Raw genomic sequence first — 14,944 nt, forward strand, 5'->3', positions numbered from 1 at the left:
AGTGAGAGTTACTTTGAAGCCTTAGCCACCAATGTTTCAACAACATCGCAGAAGTGTAGATAATCCTGTTTGGAGGAAACATGTTAGTGACTGAAAACATACTAATCTTCACTGAACATGATCTGTCAAATGTTCCATGTTAACAGGGGCCGTGGGGTAGCCTAATGGTTAAAGCGTTGGCTCGTCACGCCGAAGACCTGGGTTCGAATCCCCACATGGGCACAATGTGTGAAGCCCATTTCTGGTGTCCCCCGCCGTGATGTTGCTGGAATATTGCTAAAAGCGGCGTACAACCAAACTCAGTCAGTCAATCCATGTTAACAAAGGAAATATCCCCCCATTGTGCTCAGAAACAACAAGGGGGAGATGAACTCTATGTTTCAGCTTGCTAAAGGGTTCCCCTCTTTCGTAATAGACAAAGTGGACCACATTGTTGCCATTAACCACCTGTGTCAGGTTAACTCAGAAAGGGTTAACCATTAATGTCATAAAAAATTGTAACCAACAGATTGAACTTCATAAAAACAAAAGTTTGATGTGGAATTCCTATGAGATTTTTATGATTTCAGGCTCATTGAATATGATATTAGTGCATCACACCCAAAATTATTCATTGTATTTTATCTCTGTCCTGTTACGAGATGCAACTTGGACCCATTCATTACTGTAGCTTCAGTGATGGGTCATGACTCTACAGCCTTCCTTACAAAGCTGTGGTAGTGACTAATAGAGCTGTAATGACACAGTGGGGCTGTGATACGAAACGTAACGCCATATTATGTATGTGTGTTAAAGGCACTATATCACACCCCAAAAAATTTTGTATGAATTAATGCAATGTTGCATTCTCGTGCCCTCTCCCGGCCAAACATTATTTCAAGCAAATCCCATAGAGTTATTCGCCCTGAAGTTTCAATTATCGATTTCAGTGAAGTCGTAAGGGATACTAACTCTTTTATTGTATCAATAGGAAGCTAAAGTGTGTGCATGTATAAAATATAGGCCAAAATATTGTCGAAAAAGCATGACATTGTGCCTTTAATATTCATATCCTGATTCAGTACTTTGTTGTACTTTCACTTGATGCAGGTGAATCAGAACTCTTTGTTGATGAATTTCAGGGAGCAACTATATGATATTGCATAGGCGGATCCAGAGGGGGGGTGCGCACCCCCCTTTTGTGGTGAAAGTTTGTTAAATGACCATTGAAACTCGGGTGAAAATGAAGTGTGCACCCCTCCTTTTCTCAATAGTGTGCACCCCACCCCCCACCCTTTCTAAAAAAGCTGCATCCCATCCTCCCCTGTATTGTAGGGCAAAAACTTAAGGGCTTTGGGAGTCTTCTATTTATAGCCAACTGGGGTATATTAGAGAATCTGGACCCGTGAAGATACGGGTTAAAATTGATCTTCAGTAACCCATGCTTGTCGTAAGAGGCGACTAACGGGATTGGGTGGTCAGGCTCGCTGACTTGGTTGACACATGTCATCATATCCCAATTGCATATATCAATGCTCATGCTGTTGATCACTGGATTGTCTGGTCCAGACTTGATTATTTACAGACCGCCGCCATATAGCTGGAATATTGCTAAGTGTGGCGTAAAACTAAACTCACTCACAAGAGAATCTGTATAAGTTGGTTCTTGAACAGTTGATATTCATGTTTTTATAGCTTTTAATCGTGTTATTGCTTGTAATGTGTCATATATATTGTGACTGATGATGTCTTTTATTGTTAGCCTCATATTGCATTACAGTATTGTATTGCTGTGTAAAGTATATAGTATTTCAAATATGGCCCACAAGGCCATGTACACATCAGCTAACACACATGTAACCAAAGTGGTTCGATTGGGAACTTCAACAAACCAAAAGATACAAACATTATTCATTAAACAAATTTAGAAAAACAAGCAATACTATTCACTGTACACAGTATGTCAGGGCTATGAGAGAATTCCCAAATTTAAGCCCTGGGTTCGCTTCCCCACATGGGTACAATGTGCGAGCCAAATTCTGGTGTCCCCTGCCATGATATTGCTGGAATATTGCTTAAACTGGCATTAAACCCAACTCACTCACTCACTTATTCACTTCAATAATCTTCCCAGGTGAGCTACAGTGCAACAGATCTCTTCTTTAGTTTCAGCTCTTACGTGAATTTCAAACAAAGACTTACTGTTGTTATGTCGTACAGTTATTCAGAATCCTCATATTTGTCATAAAATCTCTGTAATTGTAAACATGCGATACTCCCTCACTTGTATAAGCAAGGTCTTAACGTCATAAACAGCCATTACCAAATATGGCTACATAGCAATTGTTTTTTATTCTTCTATGTTTTCCATTCATAACAAATCCACAGTGTTCGGCATCAGTTTGTTTCCTATAAAACAACACTAATGCTCCAGGTCAGGCTAACAGTCAGATTCTGGTTTCCCACTGGGAAGAGGTGCAGTGATTTCGTGTCAGTTGAGGCCAACAGTCAACCACCAGTAGTCATGTATGATCATTTTATGAGTGCTTCTGTGAACTTGACTATTTTGCTGCACTTTTTCCCTGTTGAAGAGCTTACACTCAGGCTATTCTTGATCTCTGTTTGGAATTAATTTTTGTATCAGACAAAAGAGTTAGTGAGGTTTGTTTTTGCAGCCTTTTCTTTCATTGGAGAAGTATCATGGCAAGTTGTTTCAACTGCAATATTGTTGGTAGAGTTGTCTCACATTGGAGTAGCAAGAATTAAAAAATCTTACCCTTGATTTGTCTTTATTATACCTTATTCATTTGTTTGTTGAGTTGTGTATGTGCACTTAGGACAGTAGTAACTGATAAATTGTTAAAAAAGCTGAGTTACTCTCAAATCAATGAATGAATTAGAACCCTTTTTAACCATGTTAGCAGATGCAAGGGACAGGTATGATGTATCTGACTAAAATATTCTTCATGATCGTAAGTAACCACCTCATGTTACAACTGATTTTGTTGTTCCAGGTTTTGGATGCCCACAACCCACCATGACAGTGAAGCTTGGGTTTGATTCAGCAGCAGGCTCACTCAGGGCTAGACAACTCTCTTGTACACCTTTAGCTTTTACCTTTTACATTTCGTGTGAGTATACAATTTCTAATTGAAGTAGTGATTTAACTAGAGGAATGTATATTTAGGGAACTATTTACTTTAGTTTCCCTCAGTTTTGTTATTTTTCTTGGTTTAGTTTGGTTTAAACATATTTTATTGTCCAAAAGACAACGAGATTAGGCACAAATGCACCACTTATGGTCGCCTTTTCCCTAAATACTGCTAAACATATTATTACATAATTATTATAACTGAATATTTTTCTTAATATAGAATATGGTTTATGCATATTATAGGGACATGTTATGCCATGTATATAAAATAATGAGAGCTGGCTAATATACTCATGGAAACAAATAAGGGAACACATGAAAGTATAAGTGTTCCTTATTCTTTTCCAGGTTTCTTCACAAGGTATATATTGCACTCTGGGTGAAATTCTGGAAATAAACAAAGGAACACTTGTACTTTCATGTGTTCCCTGATTCGTTTCTATGAGTATATACGATAGTACTGACATGTGAAACACTAAGATTTCTCAGTTTGAGAAAAGTGATATTTTCACTACAGCAAAACTATCAGTTTGCCTAACAACTTTGTGGTTCACCAAAGTTCAACAACACAATTTATGGGCATGTCAACATACACATTTCAACATTTCAACATGTTGTACAGGTTTCCGATGTAGGTTTTGAGCAGCAATGTTTTTTAGATCCTATAGGAATGTATTGTTAGTCTGCTTTTGGGCACCAAGCCTGGGCATCAAGTGTCCAAGCTCCAGTGAAGATAACTCGCACCGATCAGCTGATTGCTGAGTCATTCAATGCATTGTTACTGAGTGAGTGCCACTGAGTAACTGTCCTTTGTTGTGTCGAGTCCTAGCGTTGCTTCATGTGAGTTATCTCAGGTTAGAACACTTGAGTTACATGTTGGCAGTATTCAAAACCGACATTTTATGAACAAGTGACTTTATTTCTCTCGATCAGCTGTCATTACCTGTATTTATGTTTATTGACACTGAGTTTTGACATTTATGCCAAGATGAAAATGATCGTTTGATGAATGTTATTATAAGTGCTGATCTTATTCAAACAGAGGTGATAATTGAACAGATAGCAACTGACACAGATATGTGTTGTCTCAATAATAATTTATTTTCTTTACTGAACTATGTGTTATCTGTGTGCCTGAACAAAGACCTGTGCAATCTTTAGTTTGAAGTTTGGAGAACTGAGATTTCCTTTATCAAATGTATTGGGTTAATGTTTAGATTTCATTAAACAATAATTGGAAGCATATAGTAAATAGAATATCTTGTGTCGAATGAAATATGATGTATCTGTCATCAAAATGATCTCTATCTGACATGTTATGACATACATATATATATATATATATATATATATATATATATAGAATAACTGACAAATGGCAGTGTATATATTAGTGAGTGAGTGAGTTTAGTTTTACGCCGCTTTTAGCAACATTCCAGCAATATCTTGGCGGGGGACACCAGAAATGGGCCTTATACCCACGTGGGGAATCGAACCCGGGTCTTTAGCGTGATGAACGAACACTTTAACCACTGGGCTACCAGTGTTATGACATATTTAGAATAATAAACATGGTATGACTTTTGTAAAATAGCCAATGTATTATGACTTATGTAAAGAATAACAGATGGCCTATACAATTGAGATTTATGTACGGGTGGGGGCTTGTTCCTGATCTACATCTTCCTGCTCTTGATCACATTGAGTGTCGCTTTAAGCAACACATGAGAACAGGAAGGGGGTGACAGGAGGTAACGTAAGTTCAGTGTTTGTTTGGTCCAACGGTGATATCTGGTGATGCTTCTGCTGGAATATTGGTGGAAGCGGCATCAAACACTACTGACTCACTCACTCCACTGGATGGGTAAAGAGTTTATATCTTTTCAAAACTGATGGGGCAGTGATGGACAAATGCTTAACATGTAATTTTGATAGAAACAAATAACTACATTTGTATTGAGATTCAGGAAATTCTTGACTTGCTTCGTTTATGGTGTTTGCTTCATAGGTGGGTTGATATAATATGGTTCAGGGTTTGCTAGAACAATTGGGACAATACCTTTGGTAGGTCTGTATCTTCGGTAGAATATTGAAGCACCAGTAAAATGACTAATGGTTTAAAAATTGTATTTCTGCATGAGACCTACTGGAGTTAATCCCCTTCTCTCTTACTAAAAACTTTACTCAGAAAAGTAATATGTGTTGAGGATTACTTGTACCTAACACACACAGGTATCATACTTTGCAATATTTTAAGAAATTCTTCCCTAGATCTAAGTCCATTAAAACACTTTCGTGGGAATTTTTGAGATTGTAAACTTGCATCTGATGGCTAAAACCACAGGGCTGAAATCCCACAGATTAGGGTTTTAAAAGTACTAAAACATCCAGTCGATGTGTTTTTAAACTTATCAACTGAAAGCAAAATCCACATTTGTTAAATTTTTTATGTATCAAACACACTTTCCATGAATTTTGGGAAATGGAAATAAATACTGTAAGTTGTGAATTGTGTGTATATCATCTAGGTATTTGCGCTTGTTGGGGATATATTTCTCATTTTCCAGATCGCTGAATGTTTATTATTTATTACTGTGTTTCTTTTATGTTTGATCCGGGTCGGTTAAAGCGTTCGCTCGTCATGCCGAAGACCCGGGTTCAAGTGTGTGAAGCCCATTTCGTGTCCCCCGCCGTGATATTGCTGGAATATTGCTAAAAAGCGGGGGTAAAACTAAACTCACTCACTCACTATGTTTGATCCATGCATACCATCAGGTATGGAAATTATAAACACCCTCTTGTTGTCGATGAGCTCCTCCCTTGAAAAACAGATTTTAAGATATGGTGAATTTAATCAGATGTATGGAACATGTTATCTAAAGAAATTTCCAGACCATTTGGCTGGCTAGCTGTAAATTTAGACTGTCCGTCGGAAATCTAGCCTGTCTTGGACATTTGACGAGCCTTATTTCAAACAATGAATACAGGTACATTGTTGGAAAAGATACATGTGATAATTATGCAATGATACAATTGGGTTTATTATTATTTTTAAAATATCTTTTTTGAATATTTCACTTTGCAGATATAAGTTGAGTTAAACCTGTTAACATTTGATTTCTGTTTCTTGCGTTTTAGCATATTGACAAGAATATCCTGAAAAATAAAGTTTATCATTCAAGACTTGTAGGTGATGTGACAGACTTGAGACAGATTTGCCAAACAAGGCGGAATACAATTCCCACGCCAGCTAGCCGAAGAAACGTATAAAGCTGCTTCATGTTATACAAGTGAACAGGATGGCCTCAGTGCCATGTAAATCAATGGTTATATTTTACCTAGTGTCTCGCAGATCCTATTTGTATAGGCTAGGGGGTGAGGATGAAAGGGACTGGGGGTTACGTTGTGAGAGAAGTGTTGTCAAGTTTTTATCACGTCATAGTCAACATGGACGACATTTGTTTGTGATGTTCCACGTGGAACAAATGTATATGCTGTCTTCTGGGAATACACACACGTGTTGTACAGGTTTCCGATATAGGTTTTGAGCAGCAATGTTTTTTAGATCCTATAGGAATGTATTGTTAGTCTGCAATACTGTTGTGGTAGAATGTGAAGGGTTGGAGAATTGAAAAAGTCATCGAATTACTGGATCAATATCTGAAAATTTACTGAATCAATCTTTAATAACTTTTTGGGATGGGTAGCATAGTGGTTAAGGTGATTGCTTGTCAAGCTAAAGATAGGGTTCGTTTCCCAAATGGGTACAATGTGTGAAGCCCATTTCAGGTGTCCCCTGTTGTGATATTGCTTGAATATTGCTAAAAGCAGCGTAAAACCATACTTACTCACAAGGCATCAGCGACCATTACACTCACATTTCCAAGGAAATTAAAACGGTAATCAATACTGAATTAAATATTTAATCAAACTAATAAAATACAAATATATATTAGTGAGTGAGTGAGTTGCTTTTAGCAATATTCCAACAATATCACGGTGGGGCCACCAGAAATGGGCTTCATACATTGTACCCATGTGGGGAATCGAACCCAGGTCTTTGGCATGACGAGCGACTGGTTCAACCATTGGTCCCTATATATTTATTAGTACAGATGTACATTGATCATTTTTCATTACCAGATAGTGTAATATCAGGATTAACTTGCATTGTTCAGTACTGATTTGTTGAAATGGTCTTTCTAGTGTTATATGCGTTAACTAAATATGGAACAATTTGTGATAAATATTGTTTAAGTAACTTTAAGCAAATATGCAAAAAGCCCCAAAAGAAAACAACATATTTCACATCACTGGGTTCGATTCCTCACATGGGTACAATATGTGAAACCATTTCTGGTGTCCCCACTGTGATATTCAACAAAAACAGCTGCTTTCTCTCTGTGACAGTTCACAATAACAGATATGTTTTGGTATATGTAAACTTTGATATCATCGATGACTCAACTTGATTGTTTCTTCCTATCGTCAATAGTTATAATTGTCTATCCTTTTTGCCAGCCCTTTGTTTTACTGTGTTTAGTTGGTAATCCCCGATATTGGGGAACAAGGGTTGTAATTAGTGCTGGAGTATTGATTGTTGTTTCCACAGGTGTTTCCAGAGGAAGGGGTGATAAGGAGACTTCACTTTGCACAGACAACACTCTCGTGAATATCCAGCCTTGGGAGGCCTCTATATACTAATTACCACGTAAATATCTTTGTTTTTTTCTTGTGGTGTGATACACACTTGTATAGAAGAGAATTTGAGAGTTCTTCACTGTCATTTGTCATTTGAAGGGATGGGATTCAGCGTGGGTCATTTTGATGTGAGACTTGTGCAGTTACTTAGGAAACTGGTTGAAAATGTAACATATGTTATATTTGGGATTACACTTTCTTAGTAAAGTACAGATTCTAGTACTTTTGTTGGGTTGCCAACCCACACCCTCAGAGTAAGGAACCTAGTCGCCAGCACACATAGTCAGACGCCTAACCCGCTCAGCCACTGCGGTTTCCACATTGAAAATGTGACTTCATGTAAGTTATTTAAACTTATCAATTTTGTAGGATTGCATTGTTTTCCTTGTTATTGAGTAAAAGTGTTTTAATTGAAATTTTAGATATTATAAAATACTGTTGACTAAGTGAAAATTGAAGCATTTACCTTAATCATCACTGAAGAGAAGTTAGAAACTTTGTTCAACTTCAATCTTTTTAATATTGATTGTTTATACATGTACATCTCTGGCTTCCTGTAAATCTGGTATATATAACATGTTTTCTACACCTGCCTTTAATCACCAGAAGAAGGGGTAAGAAGTGGCCCAGAAACTTTGTGTTATACAATAAATAAGAAGTTGCCATCCATATATTTGTCTTATATATTCAATATTTTCATTCATTTTGTTATTCTATTTTGTAAATAAATATATCTACATGGTGACCAAATTGGCATTTGAATACTTGCTGTGATTATCTGATATAGGCTACTTTCCATTTACTCCTGTGAAAGATTATTGATCTTCTGTAACTCATGCTTGTCGTAACAGGCTTAATTTTCAGTCCTAGGCTGACTTGGTTGACACATGTCATCGGTTCCCAATTTATGCTCATGCTGTTGATCACTGGATTGTCTGGTCCAGACTTGATTGTTTACAGACTGCCGCCATATAGCTGGAATATTGCTGAGTGCAGCATAAAACTAACTCACTCACTCACTCAATTTCTATATAACAAATACTATACTCAAATATGTAACCGAGTATATTTTCCTCGTTTTGAAGCATGTTGAATTGTAGGTACACTGATTTACTGGGTTGTGTCAATTAGGCATGCCATGCGTTTTAATCCCTAAAGTGTCCTGATTATGTTCCTAAGGTTGTTTACACCATACCTGTCTTTGTGGGTTTCATTGTGCAGAGTGAGTGAGTTGGTTTAGTTTTATGCTGCTTTTAGCAATATTCCAGCAATATCACAGCAGGGGGACACCAGAAATGGGCTTCACACTTTGTACCCATGTGGGGAATCAAACTCAGGTCTTCGGCGTGATGAGGCAACACTTTAACCACTAGGCTACCCCACCACCCCCTTATCATGTAGAAGTTCAAGACATGCATCTATCATGGCTTTTGTACCACATTATGATAACATTCTTAACTGAAATAGTGTTGAATGCAGTATCAAACCAAATTCACTTTACACTAATGTTTTGCAGTTTCTGGTTTAATCATAAATCTATATTTTAGGCCTGGCTTTTTTGAGTATCATGAAGATGATCTGATCAATTGGTCAGGTTGGGGTTGGGGAGAGGTTGCCTATCATTCACTATGTCCTGGCTATTAGGTCACTTACTTGAGAGTGTGGGTTCGAATCCTAAATAGGACTCCACCCACTACAGTACGAGAATCTGTATGTTGCCGATACAGTGTAATACCAAGTATAACATATGTTATAATATTTCTCAGCATCTTAACTTGAAAGTTATAATTTATTTTGAGATCTGGGTAAAATGTAATTCTGCTTTTTGTCTGGTGAGAAATGTAAATTTCTGCAGAGATGCCAACCCATACGATTTTATCATATTCATAATGAAAAAAAACCAACACAAAATATGCGAATAAAATGTGACAGTAAAAATATACCAATTTAATAAGAAAATACATTAAATTAAATTATCAAATAGCATACGTACCATGCACAATAAATTTCAACCAGATTTTATTCAGTATCAAGCTATATGTGGATACTTACTACTGGTTTAGGTGAGTACAATGTTAGTAACAAGTTCTTAGAATATCTATATATTTTATTAAGTATGAAAATTCTTTAGAAAAGTTGATACTAATTTTGGCCAAAAAATGCTAATTTTTGCATCAGTTTTTAGCCAAATGTTAATTGGGCTAAGTTAGGGTTGGCATCTCTGTTTCTGTAATTCTGCTTATTTTGGGGAGAAAAATGCACCTAAGATTGTTCTTTGTTTTCGTTGCAGAGTCAACATGAATTCTAAGGATCCTCATTTGTTCCCCACCCAGTGCCTGCCTTCTCCCCTTCCCCCATCTCCATCTTGTGAGTTTATTTGACTATGATGGGTCATCCGTCACAAAGCTCCACGGAGCAACATAAAATTCAAGCCAGCCAATCACAGTCCTTGGAAGTGACTGCCGCACCTATCAGTCCTGCTGAATTTCATATTAAGTCTGAGTTTCAACCTCCAAGTATGTTGGATAAAGGCGTGAACAAAGCGTTAAATTTCGTTCCGTATTCAACCGACAACCCCAGCCATGCTGGATCATTCCAGAATCCCAATCTGCAGAAGTGTCACCCTGGATTTGAAAGTAACGAGATACTCAGTATGCCGCCCCGAACAGGAGAGGAAGGGGAGGTGTTTGACGATTCTAGGTATGGATGGTTTCGAGGACCCCCGTTGATAAAAACAGAACGACCTCGGCTATGGAGTGGTGAAGCTGATGACAACACGTTAGTAGAGACAATATCTGAGTCAAGTTCCAGCAACATTGACAGTGGTAGCAGTCGAGAACAGTCCCCCTTCACTGGATCAGAAGATGTTCCTAGACTTCAGTACCAAGGGAGCTCGGAGCAGGAGGATTTCGGAATAAGGAGGGTTGGGGAGACTTCTCAAAAATGTGAGGAGGGAGATTTTCATTCAGAGAGTGAACGTCAGAGCTATCAACATGGAAAATTCAAGAAAATGCTCCATCAACGATATGTGATGAGTCTTCAGTCAGACTCTTCATCCTTAGAGCAGAGCTTAAAGGAAGGGCCAGTGTACTTCTATCCTCCAGAACTAGAGGATATGAAGGGCAGGGGTCCGGATTTGGGGCAGGGAGGAGTATGGGTGTCTTGTGAATCAGTGTCAGAGTCGGAACGTGATCTCAAGAGGACCAGTGATGTTCGGTCGGACACACCAGATGATGTCTTCATGGAACCTACCCCTTCTGTTACTTCTCACAAACGTTCAAAACCTCCCTCCTTGCAGCAAAATGAACCTCTAGACCTTTCAAAGAGCACAAGTCCTAATTTGTCGCCAGGGCTAGGATCACCCTCTATTGGGTCTCCAGCATTAGGGTCCCCTTCCTTAGGTTCTCCAAATCTGGGTGTAGGGATGGGCCAGGGTCCCCAGGAGCCAGAGCTGTCTCCACAGCAGCCAAACAGTTCTCCCCTGTCACTTTCCGGTCAACACATCGCCTGCCATACTCACCCCACGGTCTTATCTCTCCACAATCACCTCTGTGTTCAGTGCCTGAAGGTGGGCGTATCTTCAACTTCAGCATGCCAAGTCCATTTGAAGGTCCTCACTCGGACTCTGATCTTCTGTCCCCTAGTCCCATGTCACCGAGATTCTTCACATTCCCTCCTCATGCGTCAATGTTGAGTCCACTAGCGGAGGTGAATCGCTTGGCTGTCTCTCCTCGAGCTCTGTACCCATCATCGCCTACTCAGTTCTCCAACTACCCATCCAAGCAATATGGGCCTGTCAAGCAGGAACATACTAAAGGCTTTTTATGAGAAACGTTCCCTATCAGAGTCTGATGTGACATACCTCTGTCCGGTTTGTGGACAGGTGTTTCCATCCTATGATAATCTTGCTAAACACATGGCCAAGCATCTACCAACTGAGACAGTACGTGCAGCTGACAATAACAAAATACATTACTGTAAAGTGTGCAATCGGTCCTTCTCCGTAGTGACATGCTCACTCGCCACATGCGGCTCCATACGGGACTTAAGCCTTATGAGTGTACAGATTGTGGCCAGGTGTTTAGCCGTAGTGACCACCTGAACACTCACAAACGAACACACACTGGTGAGAAACCATACCGCTGTCCGCAGTGTCCCTACGCAGCTTGTCGGCGAGACATGATCACGCGACACATGCGTACCCACAACAAGAGATCATCACGCAAAGGAGGACGCTTTCTGGCTGTGCCTGAATTGGAGACTAATGAAGTACGTAAGAGCTCAGTTTCAAGCACAGATACAACAGACTCAACACGAACCTGTTCAGTGTCCAGCGTTGATAGTTTGGAATCGGACACAAGCCATCGTAAATACGCAAGTCCGGAAGGAGCTCAGGCTGACAAGGATGTGACACAGACGTTGCAGTGGGCGTGCGGGAGAAAGGAAGCACCAGACTTTGAAGAAATTGACCAGAATACACTGTCTGTGCCTACAGAATCATCTTTCGATCCTTTCATGGGTTACCGAAAAGCCCGGAACTGGTCGTCTACGAGTTACGAAAGTATAGACTCGGAAGACTCTAGGAGAGATTCTGTTGCTGATGATCCATTTTTAGAGCCTGAACGCCCAGCCACAACGTCACGCAGTGGTGGTCAAGGAAGCCCCCTTATTGATACAGTTAGTCTACAGAAGTGTACTATAAGCTCCGATAGTCCTAGTGTAAATATGTAGCTAGGTGCAATCTATCCCCTCTAATTCAAATGGAATTGTCTGCAACAAATGGTGACGTGATCATTTGAATATTTTAGGGGCCAAAGTGTTAGACTAGTTCTGTTACCTAGCATTCCCACATGGGCTCTTTTGGCCTGTTTTGGATTTTGTCCTAAAATCAAAATTTACTTGTTATTGTTTGTGTCCGCTACGCATGTGGAATCTGTTTGTGATCATTTGATGTATATGCCATTGGTTAAGGGTATATTTTTCACATTATAGTCTTATTTGGTGCATATTGCGTAGTTGGTACGTTGTATACATGGTAACATTTGCTGATGTGTTTTTTTGTTGAGTAACATGAAGTTTGTGAATACCTGTGATTAAATTAATTCTTCAACTTAAATGTGAAATATTTTTCCAAACATGTTTATGCTGAGTTTGTTGTCTGTATTCAGTATCATGGCCACAATTTCCAATATTTGAAAATTCCTAAATTGAAAACACTTTTCCCTGTTTGGGAGTAAAGACATGAATATGGAAAATACTTCTGTGGATATTTATATCGGTTTGCAGACGATCATGTTCTTTTTATTTGTTCCGAAACTTTCTATAAAGGGAGAGCTGTAGGTTCACTTGAATTTAAGAAAAATGTCACTTTTAACAAATCCCAATTTTGAACTTCATGACAATTTTTTACCCACTATGTCTTCCAGAGACTCGTGATAGAATCGTTGACAATCGTTGCTTGGACAATATTTGTAATCATTATTATAATATTTGAATTCATTGATTAATTCAGTCACAGGTAAACACAAATTTCAAAGTAAACATTTGTTTTCACTTTGTTGAATATGTACTGTTTTGATTGTCAGCAATGTCTGTTTGTTATCTCCCCTTTGTTATCAGGATTTGAAACATGTATTTGAAAACAGGTTTCTGAACACCATCTTTTGTATGTTGGTGAAAGATTTACATGTCTAAAGGAATACAGCAAACAGCATTCACATCACTCACTGTAACCAAAGTTATTTCAGGTATATCTCACAGCAGACTGTCTAGAGCTGACGGACATTTTGAACCAATTGCCAAGAATAATTCTACACATTGTTGTCAAATCTGATGGACAAATGCACTCAAATTTCATACCTTGCAAAAGTGTCAAGATGGGTATATTGGTCTGCTATTTAATGACCATCAACAGTGTTTCCCAATGTCAGTGTACTATTGATGTGTCTAATGTGAACAGATTTAATAGAAAACAGGTATTGTCGGTTCCGGATGAGGTCCGCCCCAAAGCTCAAGCTTCCAAATCAGTATCTACAAGATACACCTTGAGAAAGGATATGATAAGTCTGGACAATGTCATTTTTTACAATAGATTCCTAATTAATTCTGACTGTTTTCATCCAGAAATTGATAGCAGTCACATGGAAATAAAATCTGCAGCCAAGGGGAGATAACTCTAAACTGACACTTTTTCTCTCTGGATACCTTGTGCAGTATTAATGGGTAACCACCCAGGTCTGTGTGTGTTTGCTTCAATCATGTTAATTTTCTCAATTCTTGTTTGAAAGCATAAAACATGGAAATCTGATCGTTTTCGACTGTCCTAATGGACATATTGTATTGAAACAACCACAATTATTTATTATCATATATAAGACAGTAAGGGGACTAAGAGGCAAACTCTGCCGCTTGTTTAGCTCATTTCTCTCTTCATGTAGGTTTAAATATGAGTGAAGTTGAACAGTTTCTATATATTTGAAATTTTTGATTTGACAATCAGATTCTGTGACTTATTACTTAAGTACAATGTCTGAATCACATTTTTCAGTTTTTCACTCCTTGATCCTTCTGGTAAAAAGCGACATAAATTCCAGCTCACCCACCTTATTATTACAGTTACAAATGTACCATTTTAAGGTGTGAACTTCTGGTACACATATCTGATGCTACTTGAGGACCAAGGGGCGGTGGGGTAGCCTAGTGGTTAAAGCGTTTGCTTGCCATGCCAAGGACCCGGGTTCGATTCCCCGTATGGGTAATTGTGTGAAGCCCATTTCTGGTATCCCCCGCCGTGATATTGCTGGAATAATGCTAAAAGCGGCGTAAAACTATACTCACTCACTCACTACTTCAGGACCAAAGATTTTAGTTGGAAGGTCCATGTTTTATGCATTCCCCAGTGATAGTATCAAGTATTTCTTGTGATCAGCTTTTGAATGGCATTTAATGTATGTTGTAGTTAAGTCAGTTTACGATTGGTTTAATGTTACAGTGGTTCTTGAAAAAGTAATTCTTGTTTTATCAATGGCGGATGTACTACTTGTTTGTTATAGTTTGATTTTGTTTGTTGAATACAAGTTATTTGTTTGTGCCAATTAAGGTTTCATGTAA

General features: G+C 38.6%; 1 protein-coding gene across 1 annotated transcript in view; it reads left to right on the forward strand.

Annotated features, from left to right (window-relative positions):
- LOC124272456 overlaps window positions 1–14,575 on the forward strand; it is an 87,487-nt gene extending 72,912 nt beyond the window's left edge. The window contains 6 exon segments of the mRNA XM_046707629.1: window positions 2,994–3,110; window positions 7,746–7,844; window positions 10,125–11,235; window positions 11,298–11,590; window positions 11,592–11,832; window positions 11,835–14,575. Of these exon segments, the coding sequence (XP_046563585.1) occupies window positions 10,218–11,235; window positions 11,298–11,590; window positions 11,592–11,832; window positions 11,835–12,565 (2,283 nt within the window). The 5' untranslated portion in view covers window positions 2,994–3,110; window positions 7,746–7,844; window positions 10,125–10,217 and the 3' untranslated portion in view covers window positions 12,566–14,575.
- The last annotated feature ends 369 nt before the right edge of the window (window positions 14,576–14,944 follow it).

This window comes from Haliotis rubra, unplaced genomic scaffold, assembly GCF_003918875.1.
Source record: "Haliotis rubra isolate DU_JTF1 unplaced genomic scaffold, ASM391887v1 Scf17, whole genome shotgun sequence".
Classification (NCBI taxonomy): Eukaryota; Metazoa; Mollusca; class Gastropoda; order Lepetellida; family Haliotidae; genus Haliotis; species Haliotis rubra.